Source organism: Ostrinia furnacalis, unplaced genomic scaffold (genome assembly GCF_004193835.3).
Source record: "Ostrinia furnacalis isolate ACB-3 unplaced genomic scaffold, ASM419383v2 OfSCF0918, whole genome shotgun sequence".
Lineage (NCBI taxonomy): Eukaryota > Metazoa > Arthropoda > Insecta > Lepidoptera > Crambidae > Ostrinia > Ostrinia furnacalis.
The window spans coordinates 288,564-305,512 of record NW_021131157.1 but is presented as its reverse complement, the minus strand read 5'-3'; the positions used below and the strand labels follow the sequence as shown (position 1 = coordinate 305,512).

At 40.4% G+C, this 16,949-nt stretch overlaps 1 protein-coding gene across 1 annotated transcript in view; it reads right to left on the bottom strand.

Annotated features, from left to right (window-relative positions):
* Mtmr6 (Myotubularin related protein 6) overlaps positions 1-16,949 on the bottom strand; it is an 89,388-nt gene that overhangs the window by 32,435 nt on the left and 40,004 nt on the right. The window contains exons 2-5 of the mRNA XM_028301385.1: positions 7,257-7,373; positions 4,185-4,347; positions 3,297-3,454; positions 1,873-2,045 (exon numbers count right to left, since the gene is read on the bottom strand). Coding sequence (XP_028157186.1) covers positions 1,873-2,045; positions 3,297-3,454; positions 4,185-4,347; positions 7,257-7,373 — 611 coding nt within the window. The remainder of the gene's footprint in view (positions 1-1,872; positions 2,046-3,296; positions 3,455-4,184; positions 4,348-7,256; positions 7,374-16,949) is intronic.

Sequence of the window (16,949 nt, the reverse complement as noted above, 5' to 3'; positions counted from 1 at the left end):
ACTTAGAGGCTGGCTGCCAAAGAGTAATGTAATTACTTGGCTTGCAGCATTACTGTCGCAGACTAGAAGTACTAAAGGCTTGCCAGGTCATAGCTGGCTCACTCACCCAGAGAACCCGCTGCAGCGTATTTATCGCCGACTATAACAAGCGTTCTGGACTATAAAGAGACCTAGACCTATATTGTTACGCACCAAGCTGAGATTTTTTTTACGTCGGAAAATGCTTTGCGCATACCCTCTGGTTGATGGGGACGGCCAGTGGGTTAGGTATGTAGGACTCTCCCCGCCTCAACCAATCAATCAATTATATCAATCAAAAATATTTTATTCAATTTAAACCACACACCCACTAAAACCCGATGGTTTCAACCAGAGCCAAAAGAAACGGAGCCGCGAGTTATTGTCCTAGTTTAAACATTCGTCCACAGCTCCGCCTCAGGCTAGCTAGAGGCTCGAGGAACCCCCAATCCCCTCCTCCAGTTGTTTTTTTATAGAGGTAGACCTATATTGCTCACCTAGCAGAGAATCCGCTTAGAGGCTGGCTGCAGCGCGCGATGGCCGCTTTATTGTGGTGCAGATACGCCAGCGCCGGCAGCCGGCTGCGAGATTGTGACGTAGTAAGGACTGCCACGCAACTAGCAGAGAACCTGCTGTGACTGTAGCAAGGACTGTGACGTACCTAGCAGAGAACCCGCTTAGAGGCTGGCTGCAGCGCGCGATGGCCGCTTTGTTGTGGTGCAGATACGCCAGCGCCGGCAGCCGGCCCAGGAATGTCGTAGAGAGTGTGATGAGAGAACCTGCGGCCTAGAAACCTAGCAAAGAACCTGCTGAAACTGTAGTAAGAACTGTAACGCCTATCTAGCAGGGAACCTGATAAGAGCCTGGCTGCAGCATTATTGTCGCAGACTGGAAGTACTAAAGGATTGCCAGGTCTTCGCTGGCTTACTCACCCAGAGAACCCGCTGCAGCGTATCTATCGCCGACTATAACAAGCGATCTGGACTATAAAGAAGCTCTGCCTCAGGCTAGAGGCTCTAGGAACCCCAATCCCCTCCTCCAGTTGTTTTTATAGAGCCTATATTGCTCACCTAGCAGAGAACCCGCTTAGAGGCTGGCTGCAGCGTGCGATGGCCGCTTTGTTGTGGTGCAGATACGCCAGCGCCGGCAGCTGGCTGCGAGATTGTGACGTAGTAAGGACTGCCACGCAACTAGCAGAGAACCTGCTGAAACTGTAGTCAGAAAGAACTGTGACGTACCTAGCAAAGAACCGACTATTATCGCCGACTATAACAAGCGATCTTGAGAAAGTAAGGGACCTAGACCTATATGATGTAAACCCATTTTCGCAAAATAAATGATTTGATTTGATTTGATTTGATTTGATATATTACGCACCTAGCAGAGAACCCGCTTAGAGGCTGGCTGCAGCGCGCGATGGCCGCTTTGTTGTGGTGCAGATACGCCAGCGCCGGCAGCCGGCCGCGGGATCTGAAGCTGGTACTATAACGCACCTAGCAGAGAGCCTGATGTGACTGTAGTAAAAACTGTGACGCAGCTAGCAAAGAACCGACTATTATCGCCGACTATAACAAGCGATCTGAGTAAGTAAGGGACCTAGACCTATATTACGCACCTAGCAGAGAACCCGCTTAGAGGCTGGCTGCAGCGCGCGATGGCCGCTTTGTTGTGGTGCAGATACGCCAGCGCCGGCAGCCGGCCGCGGGATCTGAAGCTAGTACTATAACGCACCTAGCAGAAAGCCTGATGTGACTGTAGTAAGAACTGTGACGCACCTAGTAAAGAACCGACTATTATCGCCGACTATAACAAGCGATCTTGAGAAAGTAAAGGACCTAGACCTATATTGCTCACCTAGCAGAGAACCCGCTTAGAGGCTGGCTGCAGCGCGCGATGGCCGCTTTGTTGTGGTGCAGATACGCCAGCGCCGGCAGCCGGCCGCGGGATCTGAAGCTGGCGCTGCCCAGCAATACGGCGGTCGACGCGCGCGCGGGTACGTAGATCTCACTGGGATATGTATCACACAGCTGGAAAACATCACACCTTTTAAATTAATAAGTCATTTTATTTGTACTATTTTGTACCGCCTACTCAAATTCTCTTTTTTGACTTAACTTTTTGGGTAGCTGGAAGAGAATGCGCCATGGCATTAAGCTCGTCTGTTGTACCGATATTTATTGTGTGTGCAATAAAGATTTTAAATAAATACAACCCGGTCGATTTACACCTGGCGGGCGTGACGTCACATCGTCGCTTCGGTACGGACGGGGCGAACGCGGGGAGTTGTGCGAGTAATAGACTAAGAGCTAGTGAACGCCAGACCTACGTTATTTTATAAAGGCTGAAATCATCAACATGAGATGATGATTAACAGACTCAAATACTTGAGTAACTTAAGAAAAAGTACAAAAAACCATATTTATAGTGCCTCGCGTTCGCACTTTCAGCCACCCTAAAAGTTGTCTGGCAAGGCGAAGGAACCATCAGAAGTGTCTGGCTGATGAGGAAACTTCATCAAATGATAGTTCAAATATTTTATGTAAATATCAGCTTTTATAGTATGACGTAAGTAGGACTACATTTTCATGAACTTTAAGGTGTCTGGCTAAGGGCTGCCACCATGGTAGGTGTCTGTCAATGAATGACGTCATTTCTAATAACATTTTGAAGGAAATATAAAAAAATCTGCCTTTATACTTTGACGTAATTAAGTTGGTATTTTACACACCTTTAGTACCGCTGTCTGCCAAAGCCACCATGACCCAAACTTCATGTTTGGCCATGGTTCTTAGCTATGTTGGGAGCATGCACTGACCAACTTTCAGCCTTTATAAAATAACGTAGGTCTGGCGTTCACTAGCTCTTAGTCTATAAGTGAGAGGGAGAGTCGCATTCTAGCGAGGTGCGCAGTTAGCTAAATAAGTTGTGATTGGCCGAAAGGTCTCACAGTGATAAGTTAATAGAATTTCTTTAAAAAACAGCAATCATAATAACTTAGTAAATATTTGCCAATGGCCTCTTACTCATACGAGTAGATTTTGTGCATCTTTACAAATTATTGTATTTGACATTTACACACTGACATTGACTTTTTCACAATTATGTAAGTAATTTACTTTTTCATTCAAGTCATGCCAGTATCAGTGTACTGATTCTTAAGAGTCCCCCGACGCCTTGTGTATGTTAAGCGTTAGCAAGTTTAAATTATTAATCTTTTATGGATCTTAAAATAAAGTGACAAAATTAAAGTGTGATAAGACTATACATTTGAAATGTACCTCGTAATCCTTATTTGCTGTGCACAGAACCCATTGCTCGTTGGGGACGTTCATCCTCTGGAACTCCGTCTGTATGTCGAAGAAGTTCCACCCGGCCGACTTCGGGAGGTCGTCTGGAGTGGACTTGTAGTGGAAACAGTACAGCTCGTCTATGTGAACTGAAAAGAGAATTTAGCAGTTAAAAAACAGAAAGGTCGTCGGTGCACCCACCCTGTGGGTGGACGTCCTAAGCTTCGCTTTTCGGTACGTGGCCTCCAGTCCAGAACCTGCTGCCCCATCAGTCGTCAGTTCTGCGTACTATATGCCCTGCCCATTGCCACTTCAGCTTGCTAGCCCGTTGGGCTATTTCAGCGACTTTAGTTCGTTCACTTAAAGGTAGCGGGAGGGCACTGGATGCAGGCCGCCACCAATTAGCCATTGTGGAAACCATTGGGGGAGGCCTATGTTCAGCAGTGGATGTCCTATGGCTGAAATGATGATGATGATGAAAGAGAAAGATTATTTAGAGAAACTTGATCCTTCAAGGCTCCTAAAAGCGCCACCGTTAAATCTCCGAAAATAACATATTTTTGACCCTTTAACATCATCATCAGATCATTTAGTCTCCACAGCAGGAGCACGACGCTCTTTAATTTACCAAAAGCAAATGAAGGATTTGGCCTCCATTTCCCAGGTTGACCAAACGGGATGGGGTGTCCTGAAGTTCGCATACTTGTCCTTTAGTAGAGTGAGGGTCATTCTATTCTTCTCTGCTCACACACAGCTCATTCATATCCATCTTTGCTATCACTTACTTTAAGATTATCCTTATTAATCCGGATTGAAGAAATTACGATTATAACCAATACAGAGCAATAAAGTTGAAAATGGTTCTCAAAATTGACAAACCTGGTTGACTCAGCCTGAGAAGCGTCTGGTGCATTTCATGGCAGTCCCGCTCCCGTGGGATGACGAAGAACACAGACTGGAACGTCTTGGTGCGGACCAGGAGTGGCGAACCAGTTGTGGTGATCGGCAGTCGCTCCACTGATGATATGTGCATCAGGAGTATCTGGAAATAAACCTCTAGTAAGCCAGGGGAATATCATATTAAGAAGGAAATGTCACAGGTTACCCAATAGTAATTTTTTTACGCCGTGCGTCATATCAACATTTTTAAACAAAAGACGCCCAAAGCTGAGCAAAGGGATCCTCCGATTTTCATAACTACAGGTCCTGCGCTCCGCATCCAGGTGTTTGCGACCTTCATCTAAGAGTTACTTGGTATAAATTATCTATTTATTTATTTAGGACAACCAACAAGACAGACACAAGTACAAGCAGAGGGGTTTACATACATATTTTTCTTAGGACTAGGTGCTATCTTAATTACATTAATTATAAATACTTATTCAAAACATGGCTGTCCTATTCCTATTTCATTGTAAGTTTTTTTAATGGGACAGCCAAACTCTGTTGCTCACACGTTCAAAACATTTTTATAGAGCTACAAGTTGAAACTAATTCTTCCCCATCGCAAAACAAAGGCGAACTTTTAATACAATTCTTTATTTCGTGTAGCCGTAAATAACAATGTCGCTTGTGACTAGGGCTACCAACTGTTCTGATTTTTAGGACAAAAGTGGTTTCAAACAGACTTTAGTCCTAGAGACTATAAGGGGCTTAAAAAGGCGCCTGATAGAATACTGCTGCCCTATAAAATTGATTGATTTCAATGCTTGATATGTTTGTTTTCAGAGATATTCATACAATTTTATTGGCGCCTTAAATGCAACGTTTTGAACTAAACACTCAGGCGTAAACTTGCGCACAGCCATTTGTACAAAAAAACGCCACGTATTTATGAGTTAGAATTCTTTTGAAGAGTATTTTAATACTGGAATGTATTTGAATGCAATCACAACTGACGATTTAGATTAGATTGAGAGAGTAAGCCTAGGCGCAGACCATCGATTTTTCGTCGGCCGATAGTTTAGTCGGGCAGTTGATCAGTATGGGCATGCATGGAAGTGCGCACATTACACCGATTCGATTTAGCCGATTCTTCATACAATTTTAAATCGGGCACAACTATCGGCCAACTAAAAATTGGTGGTCTGCGCCTAGTCTAAGAGAGATTATTTCCTAAACGGTAGCCCTGTTTACGTCCAAAGCAACTGTCAAGTGAAAATTTATATCCGACAGGAGGTGGCAGTAATTTAGACAATTTGTAGTCTGTCCGCTGCGCCGCGCCCGTGGATAAATCTACTTAATCCAGTCACCGTTTCAATGTCATTCGGGACATACAGGCTCCCCTTCTGACATGAATCGTGTCACTAAAGTAAGAAAGCGAATTCGGATCGGTTTCTTTTGAAACTTACACCCGTATTCACAAATGATGCTCGCTTAAGTGAAGCAGCAACGCTTTGCGAAATCGAACGCACAGCGTTGAATAGAGCTCTGTGATTGGTTCGCGTGTGTCAATCTGCCACTCAAGTATTGTAGACTCTAACCAAGGCAGCAATTGTAAATGCCGACTAAAAATAAGAGAGGTGAGTTACCTATCCCTTAACTTAAAAGTATTACGTATTCTGTGTTGGTAAAGGTCAATAATGCTTGGCCTAAATACATCAGAGAGGATTACCTTCTCACAAAGTTATGAGCCGACCGCAGCAACAAAATCCGGTCAATAATTAATAAGGGTTTAAACTAGGCTCAGTTAAACCTTGATTATAAAGTTAGTTCAGCAGTAAGCCGCTAACCACAGCACCTAGAACTTTAGGGTTCGTTCCGGCGGTGTTGTAAGAATCTCATTTACATTTTAACACCGGCAAGTACCTTTTTGTTAAAATTATATTATTTAATTATTCTACACCTAACACCATTCGTAACTTCAAACTCAAATGCAGAAATACTCATCAACATGATAACGACATCATGATTTTTCGTTAGTCAGTTTTCTGTTAAATTTTGGTAATTCATTCATGATTTGCATTTTTTATTGTCTAGTAAACTACAGAGATGGCTTGATAGGATAGATAGAAATACCGATTTTGGCCATCTTAACACCGTTTTGGCCAACTTTACACAGTTTTTGCCCATTCTAAATTATGAAATTACAAAATTATATTGATCTTCAGTAACTTATGAAATATTTTTTATATTCTATCCTTCATGACGTACTTAACACGTTGGACGCCACGCGGCTCACCGGTGAGCCTCGAACAATACAATTTCCATTGTGTCCAGCGTCTCGGCGTTCAATGACTTAATATCTTGTAGGTACTTTTACAACAAAACTAAAACAGCGCCACCCTTTCCCGGCCAATCAAAAATTTACCTCAAGCCTAAATCCCGACCCTGACAGCGACCCTTTTCAACCGCAGCCGAGAAAGACAACCTGCCGGGCTAGGATGCGCACCGTGATAAAATGTTATCGATGATTTTGACGACAAACTTATGGGCTTATCGCGTAAAATCGATAAAATGCCGCTATAAAATCTTATCGCGGCGCACATCCTAGGCCTCCTGAACAGTTAGAGGCAATTCCCTGCCGTAAATCTGATGGTTTTTAAGTAAGGCCACGATTAAATCTTATCGACAATTTTAGATTTGGGCTTTAGGATTATGCGTTTATCATCTAAAATAGATAAAATGCGTTGATATCGTGACGCGCATCTTAGCTTAGCCATGCTATGTGCTAGATTGGTTGACTAATCACATAAACTTTTTGAGAATGTATTACATGTATCCTATAATGTAACAATAATTCCATACACCTGGCAGCCGTGACGTCACATCGACGCTCTGGTACGGATGGGGCAACGCGGGGAGGTGTGCCGGAGAGTGCGAGGGTGAGTCGCATTCTAAAGTCCAGTTTGGGGTCATTGGACGAAATTCTATCTGCTCGGCGGCCAGAGTTTGGCGAGGTGCGCACTTAGCTTGATCGGGTTGTAACATAAAAGTCTGAGAAATACATACCCATGTCTCCTTCCTCATCTCATGGTCGACGAATATGAGGTGTGTGGTGGCGAAGTACAGCGTGCCCTTCGACGGGTTCCGCAGGTTGTATTTGTCCAGGAGCTGCACGTTCTCCAACTGAAACAATAAAGTACAATTTATTTATTTAAGCTTTAATGCCATAATAATAATGTGCGAACTTAATGCCATAAAGGCATTCCCTGCCAATTTACCTCCGGGCTAAGCAGAAAAAAATTCGAGCTAGAGAGTAAATGAATTGAAGCAATCATGTAGAATTATAGAGTTAGGACAGATTAGCCCATTTATTGTCCTGAAGCAGTGATAGGGTTAATACTGGGACGTGTAATGACGACCTAGACCTTTTACGTCATAATAATTTAAAAAATCCAGAGAATTTCAGCGAGCGCGGTACAATTTTAATAAAACTCAAAACATCATTATCATGCCCTTCAAAACGTATGCGCATATTCCAACAATGCCTATTTCGACAAAAATACTTTTATAGCGAAGGAATTCCGACTAGGAAGTATGCGCGCAAACTTTCGCACGGGCCGCCAATAAAAGGGGCTAATTTTCCACCACTTCACAGCTACGTGGAAGGGAGGCAGAGTTTGGTGCAAGTCACTAGCTTATAATGTTAGGATGAGCACCACGATAAACTTTTATAGCGGTATTTTATCGATTTAATTGTCGATAAGATTTTATCATGGCGCGCATCCTAGCCCGGCTGCAGGTCTCGGTATCGTTGATCAATCAAATCGCCTTATGGTAAAACGAATCAAACAAATAATAGTCTTTAAATATGACGCACACGTTTTTAAAAAACCTAATCGAATTTGATGTTTTCAAAACTCATCAACCAACGAGTGATACTCAAATGTGTATGAAATATGAGATAATGACCATCTAAGCTCATGGTCTGCGCCAAGCCACAATGATACTATGTATTTGGAGCGAAATGCAAAACAGACCCTACAGCATGTCCTGTTTATTCCCTCAGTCTTTTTATTAAAATTGAGATTTATTCCTTTTCCTTACACTGGATTGAGGTCGTGATATGAATTTCAAGGAAATCAGGCCGACCATAATTTGAAAACGAAACCGAATTTGAATAAGAAAATAAACGAAAAATACACCCGCTTGGCCTTCGGAATTATTCCCAAGTGTCATTCCCATTCCCACCATTTCAATCTGCTGCTGGAGCCAGGATCTACAGCTTGACCGCCAACACAAACCCAACCAGTAAAAGCCAGTTTGTCCCGGGGAGAAAGTTAAACTGTCATTGCACCCGCAACGAAATTAATCAGAAGAACATAGGAGGAGTTCGAAATTAAAGATCGACTTCCCTCCAGTGCAAAGCGAATGACAGGTGACAAACCAATTTAAGAAACTTTAAAGAAAAGGCCACTAGGCCAATATGTAGCACTTAGCTATACGCCACTTGCGGTTCGAATCCCACAAGTAGTGGACAAACAAACGAATGTTAGTGTATAACAAAACCACCTAGACTGAAAAAAGGAAATCTATCCATAGTTGCTTGCTTATCTGGACAATTTATTATTGATTATTAAGTATAATGATTTACAAGCTTTGGACTGATAAGATAAGATAAGAAAAACTTTATTTGACACAAAAAGAAAAAATAGAACAAAGGAACTTAAAACTATACATGCATATTTTGTGTCAAAAAGGCGCTCGCTCAGCATTAATCGAGCCACGCGTGCATGCACGCGTGCCCCGACGCTGGTTTTCAGCGGGTGCCTCTTCTCCAACCAACATTTAAATTAAAAAAAATAACACTAAACAAAACATTGACAAAGACATTGACAAAGAGGGCGCCACTATCTCTGGACTGACGGGTCATCAGAATTAATATCGAGGTCTAAGGGTCGTTCGTGTTAGTCAAACTTCACTGAATTATTTATTATTCAAAGAGCTTACTACTTAATATTTAATTCAGGGGCACGATTTTCTTTACTTAAAATATCTGTGGAGTTTCCTTGGGCTGCTCGGACGTAAAAAAGTCACGGCTCTATTAGAGTTACACTGTGCTCTAAGGTTGGGAAATCGGCGACCATTTTTAAATGACAAAAGATTAAGAAATTTAAAGTCGTTTATGGCTTTAAATTTTTTAATCCCTTTTCGTTTGGATATTGTTGAAAACTTTCTGTACATTTTACATTTTATTATTTTGTGGTTTGTGTAATAAATATTAATTAACGACCACGTGAACACCAAGTCGCCCCTGCCCCTTAGATGAAAACACACTTTTTTTATCAACATCAACTAAATCGATTTGTTACTCTAAAAAAGTGTCTGCACGTAAAAGTGGACTACAAAAAATACCTACTTGTATAGAATTCCAAAGCGGATGTAAATAGAACCCATCGGCGATTCCCTACTTATTCCCTTTTCTCCCGTTTTTATTGAACTAGCGAGGGGTAAATTGCCTATGCTCGGCCCGATATCCGAATAATATTTCTTTTATCCCACTGGGTCCACATTTCCACAATAACTGTTTAAGGGACGTATCGCCAGAATTCGGCACCTTTCCTGTGAAACCATTTTTGTCAACATTTTGTCTTTTTTCATCACAGCAAAATGACTATTTGACTAGTCGAAAGTTGAACAACAAACTGCAATAATTAATTTTTTCGATATAAAAAAGCTCCAAACACGAATTTTTCGAGTTATAGAATAATTCTTAAAATGATCTTACCTATACACACGCGAAGTTTTTCTAATCTTTCGCCAAACACCCTGTATAGTTATAGCATAACAGTCTAACTATTAGTAGTGCTCTATCTATAAACATAGAATCTAAGCAAATAAGTAGGATTAAATAAAAAAGTCACAACTGTTTTAAAATATCAATTTACACGAAACAAAGTGAATCCATTCGCATGCAATATTTAAAAGCTTTCGCCTCTATTTTTGTACAGCAAAAAGCGACAGTAAAAATATACGAGTAACGTTCGGTACGGCAACTCGATTCATCACGAGTGGGTGCTTCATTTGGCTTTGGCTTTTATAAAAGGGTGGATGGATCGTGTTTCAGAACTTCGGCACATCCATTCATTATTCAGACTGAGAGAATTACATCGAGATTTGTGTGGTTATTTCTTTATATTTGCTTATTTTCTGTTTGATACTGGTACTGGATTAATTTTAAAAAATCAGCGCTTGAATATACTCGTATCTGCCTATTTGCGAGTCAACCAAGTCTCACCCAAATCATATCCATATAGCACGGACGAGTAAAATACGGTAAAGTAATTATTATCTATATACCTATATAAAAGAAAGTCGTGTTAGTTACTTCGCTTATAACTCAAGAAGGGCTGAACCGATTTAGCTGAAAATTGTCAGGGAGGTAGTTTAGAGCCAGGAGAAGGACATAGGATACTTTTTATCCCGTTCGAAATTAAAAAAAAAGTCTGCTTATTTATTGCCATTAAGGCGGAACAAAGTTCGCCGGGTCAGCTAGTGTTTATATAATTTTTATTTAATAAGAGTAAGTTCAAAATAAGCTTTCGATAGGTACCTACTATGATTGATTAGGCATGATTTTCGACCAAAATCATGTCTGATCTTAGTGGGATACCATAACCGTAAATATTAACGTGTATGTTTTAGTAACAGTTCCTTTTTACACACCCTGTATGTTACAAGCATTCATAAACGAAAACCAAAATCACATTAACTCATACGCCACAACGTTAATAGATCCAATTTGTCCGTCAATTCGGTCAATAAAGCAAACGTTCGCGTATAAAAATGGCGTACCGCCAATCAGCTAATCACAGGTGCAATCAGGACAGCCTAAATGTATGGGTAAAAGCCGGGTGCCCTCTCGCCCTGACAGAGACAAATGCGAGCTGGAAAACATTTGGGCCGTGTCATGAGAAATTGACTCCACTTTTAAACAGCGAAGGGGTCTTTTTCTCTTTTTAGTCCAATTTTNCCAATTTCAAGTGATAAGCGATAAGATAAAAGCATTGCAAGGATATTGCAAGATTGACTCTACCTAAAAATGTGAATTGAGTTATCGTAAGGTGAGCGTCAAATAGTCACACCCAAAGTAACCAAAAAGATAGCAAAACCGTTTTGGTATCTTAAAGACGCTTTATTTATTTAATTAAAATGCAAGTGAGCTTACAGAGACTTTTGGCAAAAAGTCTTTGTTACAATTTGAACAAGGTTGTGTTGTCAACTTTTAGGCCACTTTGGACAAGAGGACACGTGATATCATTATTTGGTTTTATAACCATAAAAATTGGTCTAATTGATCCCAGAGGTAAGCCCAAAGTGAGGTCTTTTTTTAAGTCACATTTATTGTATATCGCGTTTATGTTAATCGTTTATTAAGAAATTAAATGTGTTTTTCTTTAAGGTTATTTATTGGGCTTTCAAATAACACCAATATTGTTGGGGCACCATGATTGTGTCAGTAGAAACGAGTTTTCCTGTAAAACGTAGGTGGGCCGATTTTTGTGATGACCAGTGTATTTGACGCATTGGTAAATATTCAAATCTACTGAAATTAAAAACACCTTTATTGCCACAATCAAACTAATTCTATACATAATTTGCTAGTTATTACATTTTTTTCGGTACTCAGCAGTTATAGTCAAATATACGGTACGGCAATGGTAATTAAAAGGGGAAAACCACCTATGACTCATGACAAAATCGCTATGACTTATGATTGTACCACTGCCTACGTCAAGGGCGATAGGCGAGCAAAAAGGAACGATAAGCCAGTCATTTCCATTCCCAGACGATAAAACGAAGAAAATGCTACGGTTTTCGGTATTTTATTAATATTACTTACACGTTTATGAAGATTAGTGTACCCTGAAAGGTATAAGGAGATTATACTTAATGTAGCGAAGCAAATTCGAATAGGACTAAGAGGATTTCGGTATGGATTATGATCCTATTTTCGTAAGAGCTACTAAACATTTCTGATGGTAAGATAGCATTGAGAGAGGAATTAGGAAACAAGGATGAAACAAAATACTAAGTACTTGTTTTAATACAATATCTTCAGGACGAAATTAGAGAGCGAAGTCACCAATATTTTTTCAGTCTTATAGTTTCACTACATAAAATGTTGGTTTAAGCTGCTATAGAAGAAATTTCGAAGAGGTTACTTGAAGTAAATATGTATAGTTAATTCTTAGCAGTGCTCATGCTGAACAGCACAAGAATATTTTCTAAAAAATGACGATATTAAGACCAAGATATTCGACTATATCGGCATCACTAAATTAACCAATGAGGATGCTCTCATGCATCAAACACTTCAGTGCTCAGTCAGCAGCGCTCATGTTTCCCGGATATATTTGCGAATTAGAAATGAAATGTAATACGAGTCGACGCAGTCATGTGGATCATCTTGTACAGTTCAGTTCCCTCCTGTTTTTCTCTGCCCGTAGCTGTCTTAAGAGGCGACTAACAGGGAATATGCGAACGTCAGACCTCCCCAACTAGAATTGGAGTGAGGAGGACCCATCATCGTGACAGTTTTAATTTATGTTTAAGACATTTTAGACCTCGGCTTTAATATGTTTTTTTTTCTAATGACCTAAAAAATCGCAATTTGTTTCGCAAGAATTTAAAAAATGGATCCTCAATCCAGATGCATATCTGTGTAGTCAGCATCTCCAGCCTGGCCGCATATAACCCCAAACGCCAACTAATAAAGACTAAGCTAGAGTCCCCAGAAACTACACATTTTTTATCGGCCAATAGTTTAGACGACTTCTAACTGTCACTGACTAACAGTCCAGCTAAACTATCCGCCGAAAAAAGTCTGTAGGGAGTCTTAATAAATAGGTGAGCAACATATTATTACCCTGACAACGTCTGAAAGCGTCACAAAGACGGCCGGTTACTTGATACAGGTCTCACAAGCTTTTAAGCTCGGTACCATTGTCCGTGTTACAAGTTATTTATCTTTTGTGTGCCGACGTTGTCAAAGGACAAAGAGAAGCAAAAGAAAATATACAATTGCTGCCTATAGCTCAGATTTTGATGGAAGAAAAAAATAGCCAAGTATTCAAATGTTTTTCCAGAGTCGAGAGGAGAGATGTTTTTTCAATCATGTAGGCTTAAGATTTCATATAACAAAAGAGTCCATGTCGACAAAGGTATAAAGCTAGGCGATTCAGAGCGGTGTTTGAACACATGACACCACGCGTCAAAGTGTAATGCCCAGTTTCCACCAAAGCGGAGAAGAGATGTGTTTGTATACCAGTCAGATTTCCGACGAAGGCGAGCGGAGAGTTGATGTGGAAATAACGAAAACAGATTGGTTATTCTAACAAATCTCTGTTTTGGTGGAAACGAGGCCTTAAGTCTGTTCAATTGCGACTTAGTGGAAACGTAGCCATAAACTAATTTAGTTCTGGAACAATACTAATTACCGAAATGACTATCTGGCAGTTCTCGTAACCAGAGCTTGGAAGTTATTTAATGTATGCATGATTTAATGTTAAAAATGTTTTACTTGATTAAATCCACGTGGGACGTCCACCCATAAGGTGGACCGACGACCTCATAAAGGTAGCAGGAAGGCGCTGGATACATGCCGCTACCAAGAGGGCGATGTGGAAATCATTGGAGGAAGCCTTTGTTCGGCAGTGGACGTCCTGTAGCTGAAATGATGATGATGATGGCGAATATCGTTGTTTACGAGTACGTATATTATTCGAATAGCCATCAGTATATCTGTAACCTATTAAGGTTCATTCAGTATTTGCTATTATTGCGGTGTGGTTTATGGAATATCCGTTTAATAGACCGCACAAACATCCAATGTTTGGATAGTTTGCGTTTGACCTGACCAAACATACTCCCAAGCCCAACCTTCGGCTGTCAAATCGAAGGGCTAACATAAACCAAATACATTTACGATATTACCATTCCAAAATGATATGAATATGAAACATTGAATTTAACATTATACGACTTCGAGACGTATTTTTAAAGCATTAGAATTTCAATTCACTAAATGTGAAATGGCATATACCATGAATATTATATGCAAATATGGATTCCTTTGCTCCAAAATTACGCCTTATGGAGTACGAAAAGCTATTGTCCTGGAAGAAATATTGCTTAAACGTAATTTCATATTCCATTTGAATTGCCTCACACCTACTTCACTTCACAGCGTGTCACTTTCCTAAATATGATGAACATCGAAACGACAGGCTGTTAATTTTTCTATATTTTCGTGTTATTCTTTCTTCCGTCTTATGCTAATACAGTAACAGTGAAATAAGGAAACGGAAGAAAAATAAAACCGTTAAAAACATCTTAAACCATTATCGGCGCTGTGTGTCGACATCAAACGACAAAAAATGGGGTAAATAAAATGCTGCGGAATTTCTCTGAAGAAATCTTTTAAAATGAACAACTAAGTATAAGGAAAATGTCGGGGGAAAATTGGCTTAACAAATAAATACGAAGTTTCTTAGTAAATACTAAACAATCAATAAAACACCCCCCCCTCGTTAAAGATTACGACTTCATTCAAGAGCCCTTTACACGAAAAAAAGAAAATGAAGAAAACTGTATTTGAATACATATTTCTTTGCCCCGACCCTTTAGAATTAGAATACTATGTATTATTATTTATGTATGTACCTATAAAGTCTCCACCAGCATCGTCCAGGGTTAGATTCCCGAGAGAGATATAAGTCATTTATCACTTTGTATAGTAGTTCCCTCACGATACGAGTAACTCCGAGGTTTGCGACGCAAATATTATAAAGAAATAGATATAAATGTGAATTGCAAAGTGTATGTATAGTAAATTCTTTGTACAGTCAGCGTCACATAGTTCGTGACACCCAAAGTAACCAAAAAGTTGACAACACAACCTTATTCCAATTGTAACAAAGACGTGTTGCGAACTTTTTGGCTACTTTGGGTGTCACGAACTAATTGACGCTGACTGTACTTACCAACTGTCGACTACACATTTCGTAGCAAAAACGCAATTATTACAACTAATAAGATCCCACGGTTTTTAACTTGATGTGCTGTCCTCTGTACACAAAGGACATTATTTTACACGCCATTTGGTACTACGTCGAACAAATTACGGGATTCCCCAACATTTGGTAGGGTAGTTCACATTGCAGCCCGGACTATACTGCTTGCCGTAATTATGTGGTCTGTAGCGGGTCATTACCAGTCCCTTGGGATGTATGTATGACAGGGCTGTCCACAGCACAACGGACCGCATGTGGACTCGTATCCATGCGCGTATTACATGGAGGGTTTCAAGACTTTAGAAATAAATAAGGTACATAATTTAAAAATCACACACGCGCTGCTTAAGATGCAAAATAACCCTAGGTAAACTAATGCCCGTGTCTAGTATCTAGCCCAAATACAAATAATTGCCTTTTACAATATCTGGTTCATATAGCCGTAGAACATTCTTTTTAGTTAAGTCTTTTTTTTTATTTGCTTTGGCCCGGGATCGTATCAAGTTTAGGCAGCCCTGGTAGAAGCAGTAAGGGAATAGAAAGGTTATATGGGGTGAATGTGGAATTATGTTGAATACGTCTGCTGACCGAGTACTAACTTATCCCGGACAAGCGTTAAAAAAACCTAAACATGTCTGGCAGCCGGGCATTATACGGACGCACGCCCGGCAATCCACTCACGTAACTGGGACAGCGCAAGATTACAAAGTACTTGGAAAGGTATCAAGTATCAACACACCACTATATCCTAAGAGAACTTGTTGGAACATATTATGTCACAACTAGATTTTGGCCGTGGCTTTACCCGCGTACCTAAATATTTCGACCTGTGTGCTTACCATGACTTTACGTTAGGTGTGCTCGCTAGCGACTGCGAAAAAAAATTACATTAAATATATGACAGATTGTACAGCGGCCCTAGCGACTACTTTCAAGAATTAAAATCTTCATAGAATTTTTTGAAGCACTCGCTAGCGAGCACACCTAACGTAAACTCATGGTAAACTCATTGTCCAGGGTCTTTATCGCTAACGTGTCCTTCTTCCGAAAACCAGGATAAAAATTATCCTATGTTTGTCCCTGGATCTCAAACTATCATCTCAATCGGTTCAGTGGATTAAGAGTGAAAGAGTAGCAAACATACATCCATCCTCGGACACTTTTACACTTAAAATATTTAGGATAAAGGTCAAGGGTTCATCATTAACATGTCTTGGCAATAAAATCGCAAATTGGAGACACTCGGAGTACGCAGTAAAACAAGATACCCGCGGCATTGGAGCCTGAAACCGATATGAGGCAACGTCGACCACAGATTTACGTCTTAATTTTATACCGGACTGTACTAAAACGGCATGTGTATGGAGGATCAGTGTCCGAGGGTATGCCGAGTTAGGCAACGAAAAAAAAAGCCAATTCCAGAGCATAGACAGTTTATTCAAAAATCAGACTGAAGTACTTAAAAGCCGGAAAAAAAATTTGATATCGTGAGCTAAGTACGAACAGTGTCATCTAGTTTTCAAAAAGGAAATTAACATTTAATTCTTAGAGTATGCGCACACCGTTGATTTTTAGTTGACCGATTTTAAATTGTATGAAGAATCGGCCAAATCGAATCGGCGTAGTGTGCGCACTCCCATACATGCCCATACTGATCAACTGCCCGACTAAACTATCGGCCGACGAA